General features: G+C 44.7%; 1 protein-coding gene across 2 annotated transcripts in view; it reads right to left on the bottom strand.

The window, feature by feature from the left end:
* The window catches only part of TRPM7 (transient receptor potential cation channel subfamily M member 7), a 128,143-nt gene extending 111,842 nt beyond the window's left edge, over positions 1-16,301 (bottom strand). Inside the window, exon 1 of one of the 2 annotated variants that reach the window (XM_023227224.3) lies at positions 16,012-16,301. In XM_023227224.3, coding sequence (XP_023082992.1) covers positions 16,012-16,014 — 3 coding nt within the window. In that variant the 5' untranslated portion in view covers positions 16,015-16,301. The remainder of the gene's footprint in view (positions 1-16,011) is intronic. The other variant, XM_023227225.1, reaches the window with a different exon arrangement.
* Between the last annotated feature and the right edge of the window lie 7,049 nt (positions 16,302-23,350).

Genomic DNA, 23,350 nt, shown 5'->3' with positions numbered 1-23,350 from the left:
CCTGCAATTTAGGCTGACCTTGCTTTCTCCTGTGAATCAATCAGTGATCTCTGACTGAAGTGCAGGAAAAAAAAGAGGGATGGCTAATGTAAAAATCTGGATCAATATTCTAATTCTGGGCACATAATAGAATCAGTGATCCCATATCAGCGTGGTTCCAACAGTTGCCAGTTCATGGAAAGTCTTCTAATTTAGTTTACTTGGGATAGTTTTACTTATTTTGCTTTACTGTTATGGAATATATTGCTGTTGTACTCTTTGTACAGGGATGCAGGATAAGCTTACTAAATGTTTTATTAAACACTTATTAATCTTTCAGATATCATGTTTTGTCAGAACTCAGTTATGGATGGTCCTCAGCAAACTGATGTGTTCTGAACGAGCGCCTCTCTACCACAGATACAAGAGATCTTAATAATTAGGCAGGAATATCATCACCCCATTCAGCAAGAAGAAGTTACAAAAGGTAGATCTTCGTCCCTCTACAACCCTTAGGATGAAGGATTCTCTTATAAACGAGGGGGGGAACGTCAGAGGTGTTTAAACCAGAGTGACTCCATCTTGAATAGGGGCTGAGTAAAATAAGGCTGAGAGACCTGTTAGGCTGCATTCCCAGTAGGTTAGGCATTCTAAGTCACAGGATGAGATGGGAGTTCAACATAAGATACAGGCCGTAAAGACTATGCTGATAAAACAGGTTGCAGTAAAAAAGCTAGCCAAAACCCACCAAAACCAAGATGGCAACAAGAGCAGACCTCTGGTTGTCCTCACTGCTCATTATATGCTAATTATAATGTATCAGCATGCTAAAAGACACTCTAACCAGCACCATGACAGTTTACAGATGCCATGGTAATATCCAGAAGTTACCCGATATAGTCTAAAAAGGGGAAGAATCCTCAGTTCTGGGAACTGCCCACCCCTTTCCCAGAAAATTCATTAATAATCCACTCCTTGCTTAGCATATAATCAAGAAATAACCATAAAAGTGGGCAACCAGCAGCCCTCAGGACTGCTCAACCTATGGGGTAACCACTCTTTTGTTTATTTACTTTCCTAATAAACACGTGTTCACTTTACTGTAAAAAGAAAGAAAAGAAAGAAAGAAAGAGAGAGAGAGAGAGGAAGGAAGGGAGAGAGGGAGGGAGGGAAAGAAAGCAAGTAAGAAAAAAATAATGAGTATACCATCAACAACTCTGTGTCAAAACGTGTCAAAACATGTTAAGTAGGCCAGGTGCAGTAGCTCTTGCCTGTAACCTTAGCACTTTGGGAGGCCAATGAGGGCAGATTGCTGGAGCTCAGGAATTTGAGACCAGATAAAAGGGAGCTACTATACATTGTGGAATGGCTAAATGGAGCTAATTATCATACACATTGCCTCACATACTATTTTTTTGTGGTGAGACCACTTAAAATATACTCTCAGTATTTTTCAAGAATACACTGTTATTTACTATAGTCACCATGTCGTACAAAAGATTTCTTGAAATCATTCCTAACTGAAATTTTGTATCCTTTGACCAACATTTCCCCAGTAATCCTCACCCACCCAAGTCTCTGATAACCACCATTCTACTCTCCATCCAGAAATTGAACTTTTATCAGTTCACTTTTTCAGATTCTACATAGATGTGAGACCCTGTGGTATCTGTCTTTCTGTTCCTGGCTTATTTCACTTAACATAATGTCCTCCAGGCCTATCCAGGTCACAAAAAACAGAATTTCCTTCTTTAAGATTGAATGATATTCCCTTGTGCATACTGTCATGTGCCACATAACAACACTGAGGTCAATGATGGACAGCATATTTAACAGTGGTCCCTTAAGATTATAAGAGAGCTGAAAAATTCCTATTGCAGGCTGGGTGCAATGGCTCACACCTGTAATCCCAGCATCTTGCCATGGGAGGAGGAGATGAGAGGACTGTTTGAGGCCAGGAGTTCAAGACCAACCTAGGCAGCATAATGAGGTCCTGTCTCGACAACATTTTTTGTTTTTTTTTAACTAGCCAGGCATGTTGGTGCCTGCCTATAGTCCCAGCTACCTGGGAAGCTGAGGCGGGAGGATCACTTGAGCCCAGGAGTTTGAGGAAAGTTCATCTGAGCTCAGGAGTTTGAGGTTAAAGTAAGCTATGACCACGTCACTACACATCAGCCTGGGTGAGAGAACTGGTCTGGAAAAAGAAAAAAACTCCTATGGCCTACTAACATCATAGCCATCATAAGTTCATAGCACAAGGACTACTTGGGTATTTGTTTTGATAGTGGTGTAAACAAACCTGCACTGCCAGTTGCATAGAAGTATAGCATATACAATTGCGTACAGTACATAATTTGTAATGATAATGAATATGTTACTGATTTATGTATTTACTAGACTACGCTTTTTATGGTTAGAGTGTACTCCTACCTATTTTTGTTTTTTGTTTCTTTTTTTGAAACGGAGTCTCACTCTGTCACCCAGGCTGGAGTGCAGTGGCATGATCTTGGCTCACTGCAACCTCTGCCTCCCGGGTTCACACCATTCTCCGGCCTCAGCCTCCTGAGTAGCTGGGACTACAGGCACCCACCACCACACCCGGCTAATTTTTTGTATCTTTAGTAGAGACGGGGTTTTTCCATGTTGGTGAGGCTGGTCTCGAACTCCCAACCTCAGGTGATTCACCCGCCTTCGGCCCCCCAAAGTGCTGGGATTACAGGCATGAGCTACTACACCTGACCTAGATTGGGTCTTTTTTTTAAAAAATCTATTAACCACTGTCTTTTATTTTCAAGACAGGGCCTTGCTCTATCAGCCAGGCTGGATGGAGTGCAGTGGTACAATCAGCTCACTACAGCCTCAACCTTCTGGGCTCAAGTGATGCTCCTGCCTCAGCCTCTCGAGTAGCTAGGAATACAGACACATGCCACCATGCCTGGCTATTTTTTTTTTTCTAGAAATGGGGTCTCACTATGTTGTCCAGGCTGGTCTCAGGCAATTCTTCTACTTTGGTCTCCCAAGTAGCTGGGAATACAGGCATGGCATGGGCCACTGTGCCCTTTTTTTTTTGGGGGGGGGGGATGGAGTTTCGCTCCTGTCTTCCAGACTGGAGTGCAATGGTGCAATTTCAGCTCACTGCAACCTCTGCCTCCTGAGTTCCAGCGATTCTCTTGCCTCAGCCTCCTGAGTACATGGAATTACAGACACCCACCCCATGCCCAGCTAATTTTTTTTTTTTTTTTTTTGAGATGGAGTCTTGCTCTGTCGCCAAGCTGGAGTGCAGTGGCACAACCTTGGTTCACTGCAACCTCTGCCTCCCGGGTTCAAGTGATTCCCCTGCCTCAGCCTCTCGAGTAGCTGGGACTACAGGCGCACACCCCCACACCCGGCTAATTTTTTTGTATTTCAGTAGAGACAGGGTTTCACCATGTTGGCCAGGCTGGTCTCAATCTCCTGATTTTGTGATCTGCCCACCTCAGCCTCCCAAAGGGCTGGGATTATAGGCGTGAGCCACCCTGCCCAGCCACCCAGCTAATTTTTGTATTTTTAGTAGAGACAGGGTTTCACCATGTTGGTCAGGCTTTTCTTGAACTCCTGACCTCAGGTGATCCACCCGCCTCCGCTTTCCAAAGTGTTGGGCTTACAGGCGTGAGCCATGGCGCCCAGCCAGTGCCTGGTTTCTAATAAACTTTTGATGTCATAATTTATATGTTTTTGTATTATTTATCTGTTAACAAATTATTATTGCTATTATTATTTTTAATGGTTTTTGTCTTTTAACCTTCATACTAAAAATACAAATGATTTGCATACCACCACTACGGTATTAGAGTATTCTAAATTAACTCTACTTACATTTACCAGTAAGTTTTATACTTTTCATATTCTTTTTGTTACTAATTAGCAACCTTGTCTTTCAGCTTGAAGAAATTCTGTTAGCGTTTCTTGTAACACAGGTCTAGTGGTATAAACTCTGAGTTTTGGTTTGGGAAAATCTTCATCTCTCCTTCATTTCTGAAGGACAGCTGTGCCAGGTACAGTATTCTTGGTTGACGGGTTTGTTTTTTTATTTTCCTTCAATACTTTGAATATATCGTCCCCTCTACTACATCTCATAGTAATTTTGGGTTTTTCCAAGAGCTGGAAACCAGAATTGTTTCTCATTGGCAAATCCACCCAAAACTTTAGCAAACAATTTGCTAAAAGTCACTTAAATTATGTCACTCCCATATGCACAGATTTTTACTAAATTTTATGCCTACAGGGACACACAATGACATTAGCATGTTTCAAGAAAATCTCCTGGTCAGGCATGGTGGCTCATGGCTGTAATCCTAACACTTTGGGAAGCCGAGGCAGGTGGATTACCTGAGGTCAGGAATTCGAGACCAGCCTGGCCAACATGCTGAAACCCTGTCTCTACTAAAAAAAAAAAAATTAGCTGGGCGTGGTGGCAGGTGCCTGTAATCGCAGCTACTCAGAAGGCTGAGGCAGGAGAATCGACTGAACCCAGGACACAGAGGTTGCAGTGAGCCAAGATTACGCCATTGCACTCTAGCCTAGGCGACAAAAGCAAAACTCCATTTCAAAAAAAAAAAAGAAACTTTCCTACAGCTTTCCAAAGTACCTCATTCACCAATTCCGTTTATTTCAAAAACTTACTACCTCTCATTCTGTTTATGTAACAGACAAATGTAAGTATATTCTTCCCACACATAGCATTATCATTTACAGCCTTCACTTGTTACACAGGAATTGGCTTCACAAACCCAACGTTCACATACCCCAGCTGAAAGCTGTAAATATTACCTAATGATAAAAAAAGTTTTTACAGTTTTTGAAATTCTAAAGTTTCTGCTCTGCCATCAGTCACCCAATCAAATATGCCCTGGTTATAAATACATACAAAAATTCCTAGTTTTTTACACTTTGCTGTTTGTTTTACTGCTAGGCTGCACTACCAAATTTTACCAAGGGGTGGCAAACTACAAACACAAATCTGAAAATTCCTACATTTTTATGTTCCAAGTAATGTAAAAAGGAACTATATCCGCAGAATGCTAGCAGAGGAGGGAATCTTAAAGATCAGTTGGTGATCTTCAGTGGTTAAACAGTACAGATTCTGGAATCAGATTGATCTGAGTTAAGATCCCAGCTCTGTTGTTTACTATGTGTGCAACCTTGTTCAAGTTTCAGAACCTCTTTTTGCTTCCTTACCTGTAAAACGGGGTAACAACAGTACTTACCTCACAATGTTGCTCTGATGATTAAATAAAATGATCCATGTAAGTTGTTTTAGCACAATGCATGCCACATAGTCAAATTTCAACTATGATGGTGATCACTTCAAAATTCCTTGAATTATAAATTTTTATACCAGTCTACCAGCAATAAGGGACACGTATTACAAGTAAACCTAAGCACATCTCACTCTCTAAATAAATCACTACCAGCATATCCTTCCTGCCTAGATGCTGCTAGCAAAAATTTGGAGAAAAAATTAAAGATTCCTAAAAAATTCTGCTACTAAGGTAACATATGGAAATCAAAGTTTTTTTAACAAATAAATACATTCTATGATTCTATATATTAAAATTAGAAAGAAGATACTAGCTATGGAGAAGTAGGTCCTATTAGGCTAACCATCCCACAGATAACTACCATAAATTCTTGACAAAAGATAAAAAAGAGGCCAGGCACAGTGGTTCATGCCTGTAATCCTAGCACTTTGGGAGGCCAAGATGGGAGGAATGCTTGAGGCCAGGAGTTTGAGACCAGCCTGGTCAACACAGCGAGACCTCATCTCTATCCGTTTAAAAAACATTTTTTAAATAAAAAGATAAAAAAGACTTGAGGACACTGAAGAGCAACCAAAAGCAAGCAGACACTAGATGGAGTCTACACTTAGAATAAAAGAATGGTATTGAGTGAGTTTCCCAATTTTTAAGGCTTTTTTGCCTGAAGATGGTCCAGCTAAATACCAATTGAAATCCCACAGTCTTACTGACTTATAGAACCAGAACACCTGCTCAGTGCAAGGTGAAAACAGCAGCTGGAAAGTGATGGGAAAGTTTAAGAGTCGAGAAAAGGAATCCTAAATACTTCATATTAACTCTACACAAATCTCTCGCTGACCCATGAAGAACGTACACATGGGGCAGCCTCCAGGAAGCCCAGCTAACTAAAATAACTGAGTAGATATTCCTGCTGCCCATTGTAGGACAGACAGTTTGGAGTCTGAGTACAATAACTGTCTTAGCTTGGGATGCCACAACAAACACCACACAGACTTGGTGGGATAACAACTGAAATAAATTTTCTCACAGTTCTGGAGACTGAAAGTTCAAGATCAAGATTCCAGGAGGGCCAGTGTCTGATGAGGGCTCTCAGACAGCTGCCTCCTCACTGTGTCTTCACACAGTGAAGAGGGAGTGAATAAGCTCTCTGTATCTCTTCTTCTCAGGACATAAATCCTATCAGACCCAGGGCCCCATCCTCATGATCTCATCTATCCCTGATGACCTCCATCTCCCAAAGTTCTCATCTCCAAATACCATCACACTGGAGGTTAGGGCTTCAAGATACGAATTCTTGGGGAGCGAGGGAGATCACAGGCATTTATTACATAATAACAACAACACACAAACACACAGAGAGCACAGGATTAAAAGAGAACCCAGAGACCGGGGGTGGTGCCTCACACCCATAATCCCAGCACTTTGGGAGGCTGAGGCAGGCAGATCATGAGGTCAGAAGTTTAAGACCAGCCTGACCAACATGATGAAACCCTGTCTCTATTAAAAATACAAAAATCAGCCGGGTGTGGTGTCACGGGCCTGTAATCCCAGCTACTCGGGAGGCTGAGGCAGGAGAACTGCTTGAACCCACAAGGCAGAGGTTGCAGTGAGCTGAGATCATGCCACTGCACTCCAGCCTAGGCAACAGAACAAGACTCCGTATCAAAAAAAAAAAAAAGGTAACCCAGAGCCTCTACTAAGTAACAATCCCAATGTCCAACATACACTCCAAAATGACTAGATATGGTAATAGACAGGAAAATGTGACCCATACTCAAAAGAACGGTAATTAAATTAAAAGAAATTGCCTACTAATAAAATTCATGTGCTCAAGAAAAGAAAGTTAAATGACACTAAAGACCTAGAAATTGGCTGGGCACAGCGGCTCACACTTGTAATCCCAGCACTTTGGGAGGCCAAGGCAGGCATATCACAAGGTCAGGAGATAGAGACCAGTCTGACCGATATAGTGAAACCCCATCTCTACTAAAAAAAAAATACAAAAAATCAGCCGGGCATGGTGCCGGGCACCTGTAGTCCTAACTACTCAGGAGGCTGAGGCAGAACAGCGTGAACCCAGGAGGCAGACCTTGCAGTGAGCCGAGATGTGCCACTGCACTCCAGGCCTGGGCAACAGAGTGAGACTCCGTCTCAAAACAAACAAACATAGAAATTCAGAGTTATGTGATAAATTTGTACATGGGTCAACCTGCCTGCCAAGGATGACACAGACAATGACAAATAAGCCTAGCCTAAAGCAAAATGTTGAAGTAAGCTGGCACTCTCTGACTTCCCCTATCAGAGTCCAATACATTTGACTTTCTGACACTCTTAGACCCTACTCTCAAGTTCCATTCATTCATATATATACACACACACACACACACACACACACACACACACACGTAATTTTATTATGTCATGGAGTTCCACTCTTACTCTAAACTGGCTGCCAACTACTCAACTAATTAATAATTAGATATTACTGGCATTTTAGATGCAAACCCTATGAGAGAGATTTAAAGATACTATTGAAAAGCATCTATAATTCTGTAACAACTGGTAGAAAAGTTCTATATATTTAAAAACTTAATGCCAGGTGCAGTGGCTCATGTCTGTAATCCCAACACTTTGGGAGGCCAAGGCAGGAGGACCACTTAAGCCAAGGAGTTCAAGATCAACCTGGGCACCAGAGTGAGAAGCCCATCTTTGCAAAAACAAAAAAAAAATTTTTTTGAGATGAAGTCTCGCTCTGTCGCCCAGGCTGGAGTGCAATGGTGCGACCTCAGCTTACTGCAACCTCCACCTCCTGGTTCAAATGATTCTCCTGCCTCAGCCGCCCGAGTAGCTGGGACTACAGGTGCACACCACCACACCTGGCTAATTTTTCTATTTTTAGTAGAGATGGGGTTTCACCATGTTGATGAGGATGGTCTCAATCTCCTGACCTGGTGATCTACCCACCTCGGCCTTCCAAAGTGCTGGGATTACAGGCATGAGCCACCCGCACCCAGGCAAAAATTTTAACTAGCTAGGTTGGTGGTATGGGCCTGTCATTTTAGGTACTTGGGAGGCTGAAGAGGCAAGATCACTTGAGTGTAGGCGGCTGGGAATGCAGTTAAGCCATGATCATGCCACTGCACTCTGACATGGGCAACAGGGCAAGACACTACCCAAAAAAAAAGAAAAGAAAACTTGGACATTCACACTGCAAGTAAGCCATATCAACCCATTATCTATCAGTGAGTAGGGTGTTGATACATTCACGATAGGTTTCTACAGGTTTTATTTTACACATATACATATATATATATATATATATATTTTTTTTTTTTTGAGACAGAGTCTTATTTTGTCGCCCAGGCTGGGGTGCAGTGGTGCAATCTGGAGTCACTGCAACCTCCTTTTCCGGGTTCAACCAATTCTCATGCCTCAGTCTTGCAAGAAGCTGGGATTACAGGTGCACACCACCACATCCAGCTGATTTTTATATTTTTAGTAGAGACAGGGTTATCCACGTTGGCCAGGCTGGTCTCAAACTCCTGGCCTCAAGCAATCTGCCCGCCTCAGCCTCCCAAAGTACTGGGATTACAGGCGAGAGTCACCATGCCCAGTCTTTTCCTGCTGCTTTTAACAAAGAGTTACACCCATCCAGAAATCTATTTAGCTTAATGACTTTACTAAACTACTAAGGATTGCCTCAGAGTATGTGTCTCTGCACTTGTCAAATAAAATGCATGGCCAGGTCGTGGCTCACGCCCATAATCCCAGCACTTTGGGAGGCCGAGGCAGGTGGATCACTTGAGGTCAGGAGTTCGAGACCAGCCTGGCCAACATGGTGAAACCCCATCTCTAATAAAAATATAAATATTAGCTGGGCATGGTGGCAGGTGCCTGTAATCCTAGCTACTTGGGAGGCTGAGAGAGGAGAGTCACTTGAACCCAGGAGGCAGAGGCTGCAGGGAGCACCACTGCACTCCAGCCTGGGTGCCAGAGCAAGACTCCATCTCAAAAAATACAAAAATAAAAATAAAATAAAATAGCCTACAGACTAATGTGTGTAATCCCAGTACTTTAGGCGGCCAAGGTAGGTAGATCACTTGAGACCAGGAGTTCAAGACCAGCCTGAGCAACATGGCAAAACCCTGTCTCCACTAAAAACACAAATTTTTTAAAAATAAAAATAAAAACCCAAAAAGTAGCCCAATGTGGTGGCACAACCTGTAACCTCAGCTACTTGGGAAGCTGCAGCAGAACGGTTTGAACCTGGGAGGCAGAGATGCAGCGAGCCAAGATCACGCCACTGAACTCTAGCCTAAATGACAGAGTGAGACACTTGTCTTAAAAAAAAAAAAGACAACTGAGTTGTAAATTATCTGTCCTGTCCTAAGGTTAATATACAGAAATTTGATAGTAAAGGAAATTCTGTTAGATTTCATTATCATTTGAAGAAAATCAAGTACAGCAAACTTTTTAAGTTATACCTTTTTTAAAAAGAACCTTAACTTTTTAAACTTGACATAACATCTGTCATCTGAGGTCTTAAAAATATACACATCCCTGAATATCAAAGGTCTTCTCCAAGTTTCTATAGTTTGGCAGGTCAATACCTACTCTACCACTTTTAGCCTTGCGACCGCTGGCAAGTGATTTTTGATTCTCTGCTCTTTATACATAAATAATGGAGAAAACAGTATTGACTTCACAGAGTTTTCCTGAGGGATTAATATATGTAAAGTGCCGGGCGAGGTGGCTCACGCCTGTAATCCCAGCACTTTGGGAGGCCGAGGTGGGTGAATCACAAGGTCAGGAGTTCGAGACCAGCCTGACCAACATGCTGAAACTCCGACTCTACTAAAAATACAAAAATTAGCCAGGCATGGTGGCACACGCCTGTAATCCCAGCTACTCAGGAGGCTGAGACAGGAGAATCACTTGAACCAGGGAGGCGGAGATTGCAGTGAGCTGTGATCATGCCATGCACTTCAGCCTGGGTGACCGAGACTCTGTCTCAAAAAAAATATATATATATGTATATGTATATATATAAAGCATTCAGAGCAATGGCCACAACTAAATGCTGACACATGTTAGCTAATGCAAAAATGTGCCTAAAGCCTATTACATACTTCTCTTAGTCTAGAGTATCTTCCGGGTATTGGGTATGATAAATTAGACTAGGAAGACTATCAGTTCATATACTAAAGAGTAATGTATAGCCCTATCTTTCTAGTCTAATTATGTTTCTCCAGTGTCTTCCTAATAGTAATAGTCTGCTTCTCAGGTAACTTTCCTCCTGTCATCTCCAGTGTACTACCAAACTGCCAGCAGAAAGCAGAACACTAAGCCTGTTAAATTTCACTTTGCACATATTTTTCAATCAGTGAACTCTGTCTCAAGGTTGCTATATTATTGATGACTTAGCTCAAAAGCTTTCTGCTCACTTTCCAGAAGGAGCTTGGTTTCCAAAGGTTAAGGTTTCCAGAAGTCTGCCCACTGGATAGTTAAGGTGTTACGTTATTGACATGTTTACACGATGGTAAGAGCGGTAAACAGCGTTTCACAGACTCTAATCCTAATATTGCGAATCCTAAGTAACCCTAATATTGCTTCTTAGGTCAAGCAGAGAAAAGATTATCATCTGCCTTTTACAGATTGAGAAGGTAACAGTGATGCTCACAAAAGACTGTGACAGGCGGTGGCTCACACCTGTAATCCCAGCACTTTGGGAGGCCTATAATGGGTGGGCGGATGATGAGGTCAGGAGTTAGAGACCAGCCTGGCCAACATGGTGACACCCCATTTCTACTAAAAATACAAAAATTAGTTGGGCATGGTGGCAGGCACCGGTAATCCCAGCTACTCCAGAGGGTGAGGCAGAAAAATCTCTTGAAACCGGAAGACAGAGATTTGCCGTGAGCCGACATCACACCACCGCACTCCAGCCTGGGCGAAAGAGCAAAACTCAGTCTCAAAAAAAAGACCGTGACCTGGCAAAAATATGTCAAGACTCAAGTCTTGACTTACCAACTTCAAAAAACTGCTTACCTCCACACACCAAAATTCCTTTAACAGGGTTCTAAAACCTCTACATGGTCAGAAAACTAAATACACACTACTAAAAAAACAGGTTAAAAAAATCCAGAGCATGAGGTCAGGAGACAGAGACTAGCCTGGCCAACATGGTGAAACCCCATCTCTACTAAAAATATAAAAATTACCTGGGCGTTGTAGTGCGCACCTGTAATCCCAGCTAGTTGGGAGGCTGAGGCAGGAGAATCGCTTGAACCCAGGAGGCGAAGGTTGCAGTGAGCCAAGATCGCACCATTGCACTCCAGACTGGGCAACAAGAGTGAAACTCTGCCTCAAAAAAAAAAAAAAAAAAAATCCAGAGCAATTTTCTAAATTCAAAATTAACTGCACCAAAAAGTCAACAAAATCTCTAAAAGAACTAACAATTTAAATTAGAACTAATCATATTTTTATAAAGTACAAGAGGTCCAATTCTCCAAGTCAACTACTGCACTCACATTCAACTAATCTAATAACTGCAAAAGCACCATCTAAAAGTGACACCCATCTTAGGTTCTTTTTATTGATTCACATAAATGACTCACTTAAAAATCCCCATAGTCAGGCCAGGCGCGGTGGCTCATGCCTGTAATCCCAGAGCTTTGGGAGGTCGAGGCGAGCAGATCACGAGGTCAGGAGATAGAGACCATCCTGGCTAACGCGGTGAAACCCGTCTCTACTAACAATACAAAAAAATTAGCTGGGCGTGGTGGCGGGCGCCTGTAGTCCCAGCTACTCGGGAGGCTGAGGCAGGAGAATGGTGTGAACCCGGGAGGTGGAGTTTGCAGTGAGCCGAGATTTCCAGCTACTTTGGAGGCTGAGGCAGGAGAATGGCGTGAACCCGGGAGGTGGAGCTTGCAGTGAGCCGAGACTGCGCCACTGCACTCCAGCCAGGGCGACAGAGCTCTGTCTCAAAAAAAAAAAAAAAAAATCTCCATAGTCGAGTAATGCTTATGTCCTAAACTAATCTCAACCACTGAATTTTGCTTCCTGGTACCAAACTTTTTTTTTTTTTTTTTTTTTTTTTTTTTGAGACAGGGTCCGGTTCTGTTACCCAGGCTGCTGTGCAGTGGCATGATCTCAGCTCACTGCAACCTCAAGCCATCCTCCCACCTCAGCCTCCCAAGTAGCTGGGACCACAGGTGCACATCACCATGCCCAGCTATTTTTTTTTTTTTGGTAGAGACTGGGTTTCACCATCTTTCCCAGGCTAGTCTTGTACTCCTGGGCTCAAGGGATCCACCCGCCTCAGTCTCTCAAAGTGCTAGGATTATAAGCATGAGCCACTGCACCCTGACCCAGGTACCAAACTTAAAGGAGACATTTAACAGGCAGTCACTTAAAAAAAAAACTGCAATTTACTTATGTTGAAAGATTTCCCAAAAAGAAAGGAGAAAAGAAAACCCAGAATGGAGTAATAGATCAATGACAAAACTAAATGGCTACTACAAAAACTATTACATGAATAACTTATGGGGTACTTCACAACAGAGAGATCAGGCATCAGACAACACGAATCCACTGGTCAATCTTAACATTAAAAAAAAAAAAAGAAGCCGGGTGCAGTGGCTCACGCCTATAATCCTAACACTTTGGGAGGCCAAGGTGGATGGATTGCCTGAGGTCAGGAGTTCGAGACCAGCCTGGCCAACATGGCAAACCCTGTCTCTACTAAAAATACAAAAATTAGCCGGGCATAGTGGCAGATGCCCCTAATCCCAGCTTCTGAAGGCTGGGGCAGCAGAATCGCTTGAACCAGGGAGGCAGAGGCTGCAGTAAGCCAGGCACTCCAGTCTGGGCAACAAGAGCAAGACTCTGTCCTAAAAAAACAAAACAAAACAAACAACAACAACAAAAGAGCAAGACTCCATCTCAAAAAACAAAGACAGTATGTGCCTCTTAATGTAATGCAAAAAAAAGTACCTAGTACTATCTATGAGTATTGTCAAAGCATGTAACTAGAATCTGATCAAGTCTCTTTTTTTTTTTTTGAGACAGAATCTGACCCAGGCTGGAGTGAATGGCACAATCTTGGCTCACTGCAACCTCTGCCTCCAAGTTCAAGAGATTCTCCTGCCTCAGCCTCACGAGTAGCTGGGATTATAGGCGCCCATCACGATGCCCAGCTAATTTTTTATATTTTTAGTAGAGATGGGGTTTCACCATGTTGGCCAGGCTGGTTTTGAACTCCTGACCTCAAATGATCCGTGATCAGCCTGTTGCCACCTCCCAAAGTGCAGGGATTACTGCGCCCTGCCTGATCAAGTTCTTTTTTTTTTTTTTTTTTTTTTTTGAGACGGAGTCTCACTCTGTAACCCAGGCTGGAGTGCAGTGGCACAATCTCCGCTCACTGCAACCTCCACCTCCCAGGTTCAAACTACTCTCCTGCCTTAGCCCCCTGAGTAGCTGGTATTACAGGCGAGCGCCACCACGCCTGGCTACTGATCAAGTCTTTAGACTAACTACCATTTCACAGGAAATAAAGAGGAAAGACCGGGCAAAGTGGGGCATACCTGTAATCCCAACACTTTGGGAGGCGAGGCAGGCAGATCACCAGACCACCCTGGCCAATATGGTGAAACCCCATCTCCACTAAAAATACAAAAATTAGCCAGGTGTGGTGGCTCGCACCTGTAGTCCCAGCTACTTGGGAGGCTGAGGCAGAAGAATCACTTGAACCCAGGAGGCGGAGGTTGCAGTCAGCCGAGATCACTACACTGCACTCAGGCTGGGCAACAGAGCGAGACCCCGTCTCAAAAAAGAAAAAAGAAAAAAAAATACAGAGGAGAAAGAAACATGTTACACGACACTACAGGGATGCATTCAACAAAATCCAAACTGATGGAAATTCTACAAGGCAAATGATGGGGTTTTTTTTTTTTTCAACAAATAAATGGTAAACGACACCCCCACACCCCAAGAGAGAAGGTACTAGAGACTGAAAGAGTTACCAACCAAATGCTATGTGCAGAATTATTTGTAACCTGATTCAAACAAATCAACTGACTAAAACATGAGACAATCAGGGAAATACACTGAATATTTAATATTAAGCAATTATTCATTTTTAGGTGTGATAATAATATTGTAGTTATGTTAAAAACTCCTTGTCTTTTTAGACATAAACACAATAAAGTATCCATAAATGACATTTATCTGGGATTTGCTTTAAAATTATCCCATTGAGGAAAAACAGGAGGAGTAATAGAAGAAATAAAATTCACATGGTTGAAGCTGTTGAAACTGGCCAATGGGTATATATGGTAGTTTATTCTACAATATATCTTCGCATGTTTGAAATCTCCCATGTTGGCCTGGCGCGGTGGTTCACACCTGTAATCCTAGCACTTTCGGAAGCTGAGGTGGGTGGATCACCTGAGGGCAGTTTTTAGAGACCAGCCTGTCAAACATGGTGAAACCCCATCTCTACTAAAAATGCAAAAAATAGCCGGGCATGGTGGCTACAGTTCCAGCTACTCGGGAGCCTGCGGCAGGAGAATCGCTTGAACCCGGGAGACAGAGGTTGCAGTGAGCAGAGATCGCACCACTGCACTCCAGCCTGGGCGACAGAGTGAGATCCTGTCTCAAAACAAACAAACAAACAAACAAAAAGAATAAGGTGGAAAATAGTGGAAGACACATTGTTCAAAGTATTACTACATTTGTGGTATAAGTAAAATTCTTATTGCAGTATTGTATGGCACTTGAATAGCGTCCAGTGAAAAGCAAACTTGCCAGACTCCAGCAGAGGGAGAGTTGTTTGCACAAAGCCTATTAAATTCAAGTACTGATCAAAAATACCTACTCTGCTCTTCATGTCCCTGATGTAAATGACTTTCTTTTTAAGAAATCTTCAAAACTGGTTCCTGATATCCAAAAATAAAAAGCTCTATCGGAAGCTGCAATGCACCGCCTCCCTCTCTCCATTCCGCACCTTTTGGGTTAAAACACGATCAGCCGTTCTCTGTGGCAATGGATGAAGTAGTTCGACTTAAATCCTGACTGACAGGACATCGTCTTGGTCCCCACAAAGTCTCCCCCCACCCACCAAAATCCTTAATTTTTGCTAAAGAAAAAAGATCTACTATCAAGATTGTCAAATCCCTCCGTTTTGGCTCCAAAAAGGAAATGTACCTGTAGAGTATCCCCTGCACAGCAAACAAGGCACTGCTCCAAACGCGTGTCCTCTACCCTCTTTTTGCACCCTTCCAGCCCTCCCTCCCTTTTTCCATGCAGAACTTGAACAGAGCATTTGGCTCCCGTATCTGCCAGCAACTGGCGCCAGGAGGACCGTGCTCCCAGGAGATGCGGGGCTTGAAGGCTGAGCGCTGCGTCGGGCGCCCTGCGGCCGCTCAGTTCAGCCCAGCCAAGTAGTCCCCGGCTCGCGCCTCTGCCGCCTCGAGAGGCCCTCGCTGGGAGCCGAGTCTCGGCTCAGGGGATTGCCGAGAAGAGGTGTCGCGTCGGACTTGCTACCTGCTCCCGCCCCTCACCCCCGAACGAACTGCACACCAGACCCGCGAGGTCAAATCCGGAAGCCTTAAGGCAATTCGGGGGTCCTTCGCCGCATGGAACGCAGCTCCCTACAAACTTGCCTGCCAAGTCTCTCCTTTACCGCCCGCAACCCCAGGACCATTCCCCGCCCGGGCCTGCGTGGGTCCAGTACCATTCTCCTCACGGGGCGGACTCCGGAAGGGCAGCAACTCCACCTCCTCCTCCTCCGCGGCCTGTAGCCATCTATCGGGAAGCGTCTCCGGAGGCGGCAGCAGAGGCCGCCGGACAAGGAACGCCCAGGGAAACCGTCTCAGAACTAACTCAGCTCCGGCGCTAGCAGCAGAAGCCGAGTCTTTCATAATTGTGCGACCAACTCCTCCGGGTGACTGGCCACAGGGACGCGCCCGCGCCCGCCTCCGCCGGCGACGGGGGCTGGGGACGGACCACGTGAGCCGCGCGGCGCGTGCGTCGCCGCCCGCGGGTCGGGTCACGTGAAGGGCGCGCGCTCCCTCGCTTCCAGGCCACCTCCCTGCGCGCCGCGCGTGCGCGCCGGACAGGAGCGCGCCCCCACGCCGACCGCCTCCGGGTTCCCCAAAAGTAGTGGGGTGTTCACGCCGTATATCCGTTGGATACCTAGGCAGGACCTGGACAAACATCTGCCTCAACTATGAGAGTGGAACTTGGGGAATCGGAGGTTGAGGGTTAAGGTTGCTGGCTTCCGGATGCTGTTTGGAGTTGCTGTGTGGGCTCATTCCGCTCACCAGGCCTGGCCAGTGCCGACCCGCTCCAGCAAACTCCAGTGTCGCAACACACTCTCTGTGCTTCAGAGTGGGTAGAGGCTTTAAATGTTACTCTCTCCTGTCCAGAATGCAAAATAATCTTCTTACCCCGATCATGTTCTTCCTCTAGCCTCTCCTGTTGCTGCCGGTAAATATTCTTCTTGGTTTAACTATGAGACTGTCTTTTTCCCTCCGGAGATAATCACCCACATAACACGCATACACCGCACCTTCTGGACCAGAGACTGGGTTATTCCCTGGATGTAATATGTACCTATCCACCTTTCCATTTATTTTGCTATCACACAAGCCCAGGTTTGGCTATTAGCAATGGTTTACCAAATAGTATTCTTTATCTACTGGGAAAACCACAATCAGTTTGGTTTCCTTAAAACTGCTTTAACATCTTTCTGCTCCAGAAGACTTCGAGAGTTCTTCAATCTGACCCTCAGCGATCTGACTGTATCTTATCTCTTTTTTAAAAACTTTATTTTAAAATAATTGACATGACAAACTGCACGTAATTATATGTCCAATCTGATGTTTTGACATAACTTTGCACCATGAAATCATAATCAAATGAACATATTCACCTCTAAGTTTCCTCCCCACCTTCGTAATCCCTGTGTCCACTCCCTCTCCATCACATCCCTTATCAACTACGTATCTACTTTCAGTACAGATAAGTTTGCACATGCTAAAGTTTTATGTACGGGAATCATGCAACACGCACTTTTTTTTCGGTCTAGCTTCTTTCACTCACCATAAGTATTGCCTCTCAAACATTATGACGCACAATTCACTGAAGTAGGATCTTCTCTCAGAAAAAAACTAATCCACCCACTGGTTCCCCCAGCTCGTGAACAATCTTCAGGTATTGTGTATTTCTTCCCCATCTAGCAGATGCAACAGAACCAAGGCTTAAAAATGTTTTAATATATGTGTCACACTAAATTGTCAGCCTTGGGGAAGGCATCTTGACTAATTTATGCATGCATTCAATAAATGTTGATCTTCTGGATTTCAGTTGGGCCTACACATTTCCTGCCTGTAGGGACGTAATCTAGAAGGTGGAGACAGACAAACTGGAAAATCAAAATAAAATGAGATTAGAGTGCTTTGTTTTGTTCGAACTTTGTAACTCTGGTCTTTTTGTACTCACGAATGCTTCGCTCCTTAGTTGGATGATGTAGAAATGAAACAAGATGAGCTCCTTGACACTTGCCAGAACTCTTTGGTAAACTGGAAAATTTAGTTAGAAATGGGGAACAGGATTGGCCGGGCGCGGTGGCTCACGCCTGTAATCCCAGCACTTCGGAAGGCCAAGGCGGGTGGATCACCTGAGGTCAGGAGTTCTAGACCAGCCTGGGCAACATGGTGAAATCCCCGTCTGTACTGAAGATACAAAAATTAGCTGGGCATGGTGGCAGGCGCCTGTAATCGCAGCTACTCTTGGGGCTGAGGCAGGAGAATCGCTTGAACCCAGAATTGGAGGTTGCAGTGAGCCAAAATCGTGCCATGGCACTTCAGCCTGGGGGACAAGAGCAGGACTTGGTCTCCAAAAAAAAAAAGAAAGACATGGGGAACAGGATTCATCCTTGATTGAACTAATCAAAATAAATTCCTTAATTTTCAAGTGATCAGCCAGCCTTGAAATATATAGATGCTGACTTTCAATCAGCAATCAATTCTGGAGAATCAATTTATTCATTCAAAAAATATGTATTGAGCCAGGCACAGTGGCCCATGTCTGTGTTCCCAGCTACTCCAGTGGTTGAGGCAGAAGGCTCATGTGAGCCCAGTTCTGGGCTGTAGTGCGCTATGCGGATTGGGTGCCTGTGCTAAGTTCAGCATCGACATGGTGACTTCCTGGGAGCAATGGACCACCAGATTGCCTAAGGAGGGGTGAACCAACCCAGGACAGAAATTGAGCAGGTCAGAATTCCTGCCGATCAGTACTTGGATAGTGCCTGTGTATAGCCACTGCACTCGAGCCTGGACTACATAGCAAGACCACGTCTCTAAAAAAAAAAAAATAAATCTTGAAATATATATTTCAAGTCTAAGTGTCTAAGAAGATGTCAAGAGCAGTTATAGTCAATGTTCAGTGATGACAAGATTGATAAATTCAGTGCTTCAGAAAATGTTTGTTAAATGTTCTTAGACTTTTTTTCCAGAAGGGTTCTGTTTCAATTTTGGTCAGTGGCATGTCTATTTTTCACTCTCACTGGATCACATACTAATTCTCCTCTTGTCCTTGCCTAGTTACAACCATTCATCACTTACTACTATACTGTTAAAATGCTAAGTAAAATAGTATGAGAATAAAATGATACAGCCTGGGCAACATGGTGAAACACTGTCTCTACGAAAAAAGCTAGAAAAATTAGCCCAGTGTGGCTGTGGGTGCCTGTAGTACCAGCTACTCAGAGGCTGAGGCGGAAGGATTGCTTGAGCCCAAAAGGTTGAGGCTGCGGTGAGCAAGATCATGCCTCTGTACTCCAGGCTGGGTAACAGAGCAAGAACCTGTCTCAAAATAAAGAAATAAAAAATAATAAAATAATGAAGACTCTTGATTTTTTTTTTTTTAGACTGAGTCTCCCTCTGTTGCCCAGGCTGGAATGCAGTGGTGCGATCTCGGCCTACTGCACCTCTGTCTCCTGGGTTCAAGTGATTCTTCTGCCTCAGCCTACTGAGTAGCGGGGATTACAGGCACGTGCCACCCTTTGTATTTTGAGTAGAGACAGGGTTTCACCATGTTGGCCAGGCTGGTCTCGAACTCCTGACCTCAAGTGATCCGCCCACCTTGGCCTCCCAAAGTGTTGGGATTACAGGCATGAGGCACCATGCCCAGCCTATATATTCTCTATTATAGTATTTATCCCGTTGTATTCAACCAACTTACTTGCTAGTCCCCCACTAAACATTCAACTGCATGAGGATTATAACCTTATCCATCTTAAATGCCTACTAAGTAGGTGTCATCAAGCATTCAGTCATTTAATAAATATTTGTTGAACAAACAAATAAACTCTCTTGACAGGCCAGAATCTTAAAATGTTACTCTGTCCTCTGATTCTGGCATGCAGAGTGTCATGTCAGATTAAGATAAGGTACCATTCCTAAAGAGTAGAGGGTAGCCAGGCGCAGTGGCTCACGCCTGTAATCCCAGCACTTTGGGAGGCCAAGACAGGCAATCACCTAAGGTCAGGAGTTCAAGACCAGCCTGGCTAACATGGTGAAACCCTGTCTCTAGTAAATACAAAATATTAGCTGGGCGTGATGGCACATGCCTATAATCCCAGCTACTTGGGAGGCTGAGGCAGGAGAATTGCTTGAACCCAGGAGGCAGAGGTTGCAGTGAGTGGAAATTGCACCACTGCACTTCAGCCTGGGCAACAAGGGTGAAACTCTGTCTCAAAAAAAGAAAGAAAGTGGAAGTAAGAGAACCATGAAATTAAGGCGGGCGGATCACGAGGTCAGGAGATCGAGACCATCCTGGCTAACATGGTGAAACTCCGTCTCTACTAAAAATACAAAAAATTAGCTGGGCGTGGTGGCAGGCACCTATAGTCCCAGCTACTCGGGAGGCTGAGGCAGGAGAATGGCATGAACCCAGGAGGCGGAGCTTGCAGTGAGCTGAGATAGCGCCCCTGCACTCAAGCCTGCGCGACAGTGAGTCTCCGTCTCAAAAAAAAAAAAAAAGTACTTCTAGCCAGGCACGGTGGCTCATACCTGTAATCCTAGCACTCCAGGAGGTCGAGGTGGGCAGATATCTTAAGGTCAGGAGTTTGAGACTAGCATAATGAAACTCCATCTCTACTAAAAATACAAAAAATTGGGCCCTGCATGGTGGCTCACACTTGTAATCTCAGCACTTAGGTGGATCACGAGGTCAGGAGTTCAAGACCAGCCTGGCCAATATGGTGAAACTCCATCTCTAATAATAATACAAAAATTAGCTGGGTGTGATGGCATGCGCCTGTAGTCCCAGCTACTCAGGAGGCTGAGGCAAGAGAATTGCTTGAACCTGGGAGGCGGAGGTTGCAGTGAGCCGAGATCACGCCACTGCACTCCAGCCTGGGCAACAGAATGAGATTCTGTCTCAAAACGAAAAAGAAAAAATGGCCAGGCTTGGTGGCTCACACCCAGCACTTTGGGAGGCCAAGGGAGGGGGATCACGAGGTCGGGAGTTCAAGACCAACCTGGCCAACAAGGTAAAACCCCGTCGCTACTAAAAATACAAAAATTAGCTGGGTGTGGAGGCGCGCTTCTGTAATCCTAGCTACTTGGGAGGCTGAGGCAGAAGAATCGCCTGAACCCGGGAGGCGGAGGTTGCAGTAAGCCGAGATCGTGCCATTGCACTCCAGCCTGGGCGACAGGGTGAGACTCCATCTCAAAAAAAAAAAAAAATTAGGCGATGTGGCGGACTCCTATAATCCCACCTACTCTGGAGGCTGAGGCAGGAGAATCCCTTGAACCCCGGAGCCCGAGGTTGCAGTGAGCTGAGATCATGTCACTGCACTTCAGCTTGGGCAACAAGAGCAAAACTCTGTCTCAAAAGAAAAAAAAAAACTTCTTGGCTGGGCATAGTGGCTTATTGCAGTAATCCCAGCACTGTGGGAGGCCGAAACTGGTGAATCACTTGAGGTCAGGAGCTTGAGACCAGACTGGCCAACAGGGCGAAACCCCGAGTCTACTAAAAATACAAAAAGTAGTCAGGCATGGTGCTGTGCGCCTGTAATTCCAGCTATTGGGGAGGCTGAGGCATAAGAGTCACTTGAACCTGAGAGGCAGAGGTTACAGTGAGCTGAGATTGTGCCACTGTACTCCAGTCTGGGTGATGGGGTGAGACTCTCAAAAACAAAAAAAACAAAGAAACAATCAAATCAAATAAAATTAAAAACAAAATTAGCCAACCATGTTGGTCAGGCTTATCTTTTTATTCTCTTAATAGTATCTTTCACAAAGTAGAGGGTTTTTTTGTTTTTGTTTTTATTTTTTGGGTTTCTTTTGAGAGAGGGTCTCACTCTATCACCCAGGCTGAAGTGCAGTGGCACAATCTTGGCTCACTGCCACCTCTGCCTCCTGGGTTCAAGTGATTCTCATGCCTCAACCTCCTGAGTAGCTGGGACTACAGGCATGCGCCACCACGCCTGGCTAATTTTTGTATTTTTAGTAGAGATGAGGTTTTACTACGTTGGCCAGGCCGGTCTTAAACTCCTGACCTCAGGTGATCCATCTGCCTTGGCCTCCCAAAGTGCTGGGATTACAGGCATAAGCCACTGCACTCAGCCCAAAATTTCCTGTTTTTGAAGGAGAGTTTGTTAACTTTCTCAAATGAATGACAATGGGTACACTGAATCATTATAGTATTTTGCCGGACATGGTGGCTCATGCCTATTCCAGCACTTTAGGAGGCTGAGATGGGTGGATCATTTGAGCTCAGGAGTTTGAGGTGAGCCTGGTGACTCAAACCTTTTTTGATGGTGAGACGCCATCAAAAAAAAAAAAAAAAAAAAAGGCCATGTGCACTCAGGCTGTAATCCCAGCACTTTGGGAGGCCGAGGTGGGTGGATCACCTGAGGTCAGGAGTTTGAGACCAGCCTGACCAACATGGCGAAACCCCATCACTACTAAAATGCAAAATTAGCCAGGTGTGGTGGCTCATGCCTGCAATCCCAGCTACTCTGAAGGCTGAGACAGGAGAATCACTTGAACCCGGAAGGTAGAGGTTGTAGTGAGCTGAGATTGTGGTCATTGCACTCCAGCCTGGGCAACAAGAGTGAAACTCTGCCTCAAAAAAAAAAAAAAACAAAAAAGCCGGGCGCGGTGGCTCAAGCCTGTAATCCCAGCACTTTGGGAGGCCGAGACGGGCGGATCACAAGGTCAGGAGATCGAGACCATCCTGGCTAACACGGTGAAACCCCGTCTCTACTAAAATACAAAAAACTAGCCGGGCGAGATGGCGGGCGCCTGTAGTCCCAGCTACTCGGGAGGCTGAGGCAGGAGAATGGCGTAGACCCGGGAGGCGGAGCTTGCAGTGAGCTGAGATCCGGCCACTGCACTCCAGCCTGGGCGACAGAGCGAGACTCCATCTCAAAAAAAAAAAAAAAAAATTACTATCTCTTGCAGTATTCAGGTTTTATAACTTCCCACAATTATTTAAAACGTTTTAGAAAGCTTGACATTCACAAAAATAGAAGTTTAAATTTATTTTATTTTATTTTATTTTTGAGGTGGAGTCTTGCTTTGTCACCCAGGCTGGAGTGTAGTGGCACCATGTCGGCTCATTGCAACCTCCTCCTCCTGGGTTCAGGTGATTCTCCTGCCTCAGCCTCTCAAGCAGCTGAAACTACAGGCATGCACCACCACACCCAGCTAATTTTTATTTTTAGTAGAGACAGGGTTTCACCATATTGGCCAGGCTGGTCTCAAACTTCTGAACTCAGGTGGTCCGTCCACCTCGGCCTCCCAAAGTGCTGGGATTACCGGCATGAGCCACCACACCCAGGCAGGGTTTACATTTAGATAAGCAAAAACAGGCCAGGCTAGTGGCTCTCAGCGGTGATCCCAGCACTTTGGGAGGCCAAGTCAGGATGATCACTAAATCCAAGAGTTCAAGACCAGCCTGGAAACATAGGGAGACCCTTGTCTCTAGAAAATAAAACACAAACTAAAAGCAAAATCCTGAAGTATCTGAAGTAGGACAATTGAAGACATGAGAGTCCT

Source organism: Piliocolobus tephrosceles, chromosome 6 (genome assembly GCF_002776525.5).
Source record: "Piliocolobus tephrosceles isolate RC106 chromosome 6, ASM277652v3, whole genome shotgun sequence".
Lineage (NCBI taxonomy): Eukaryota > Metazoa > Chordata > Mammalia > Primates > Cercopithecidae > Piliocolobus > Piliocolobus tephrosceles.
The sequence above is the reverse complement of the archived record's forward strand: the minus strand, read 5'-3'. Positions and strand labels throughout refer to the sequence as shown.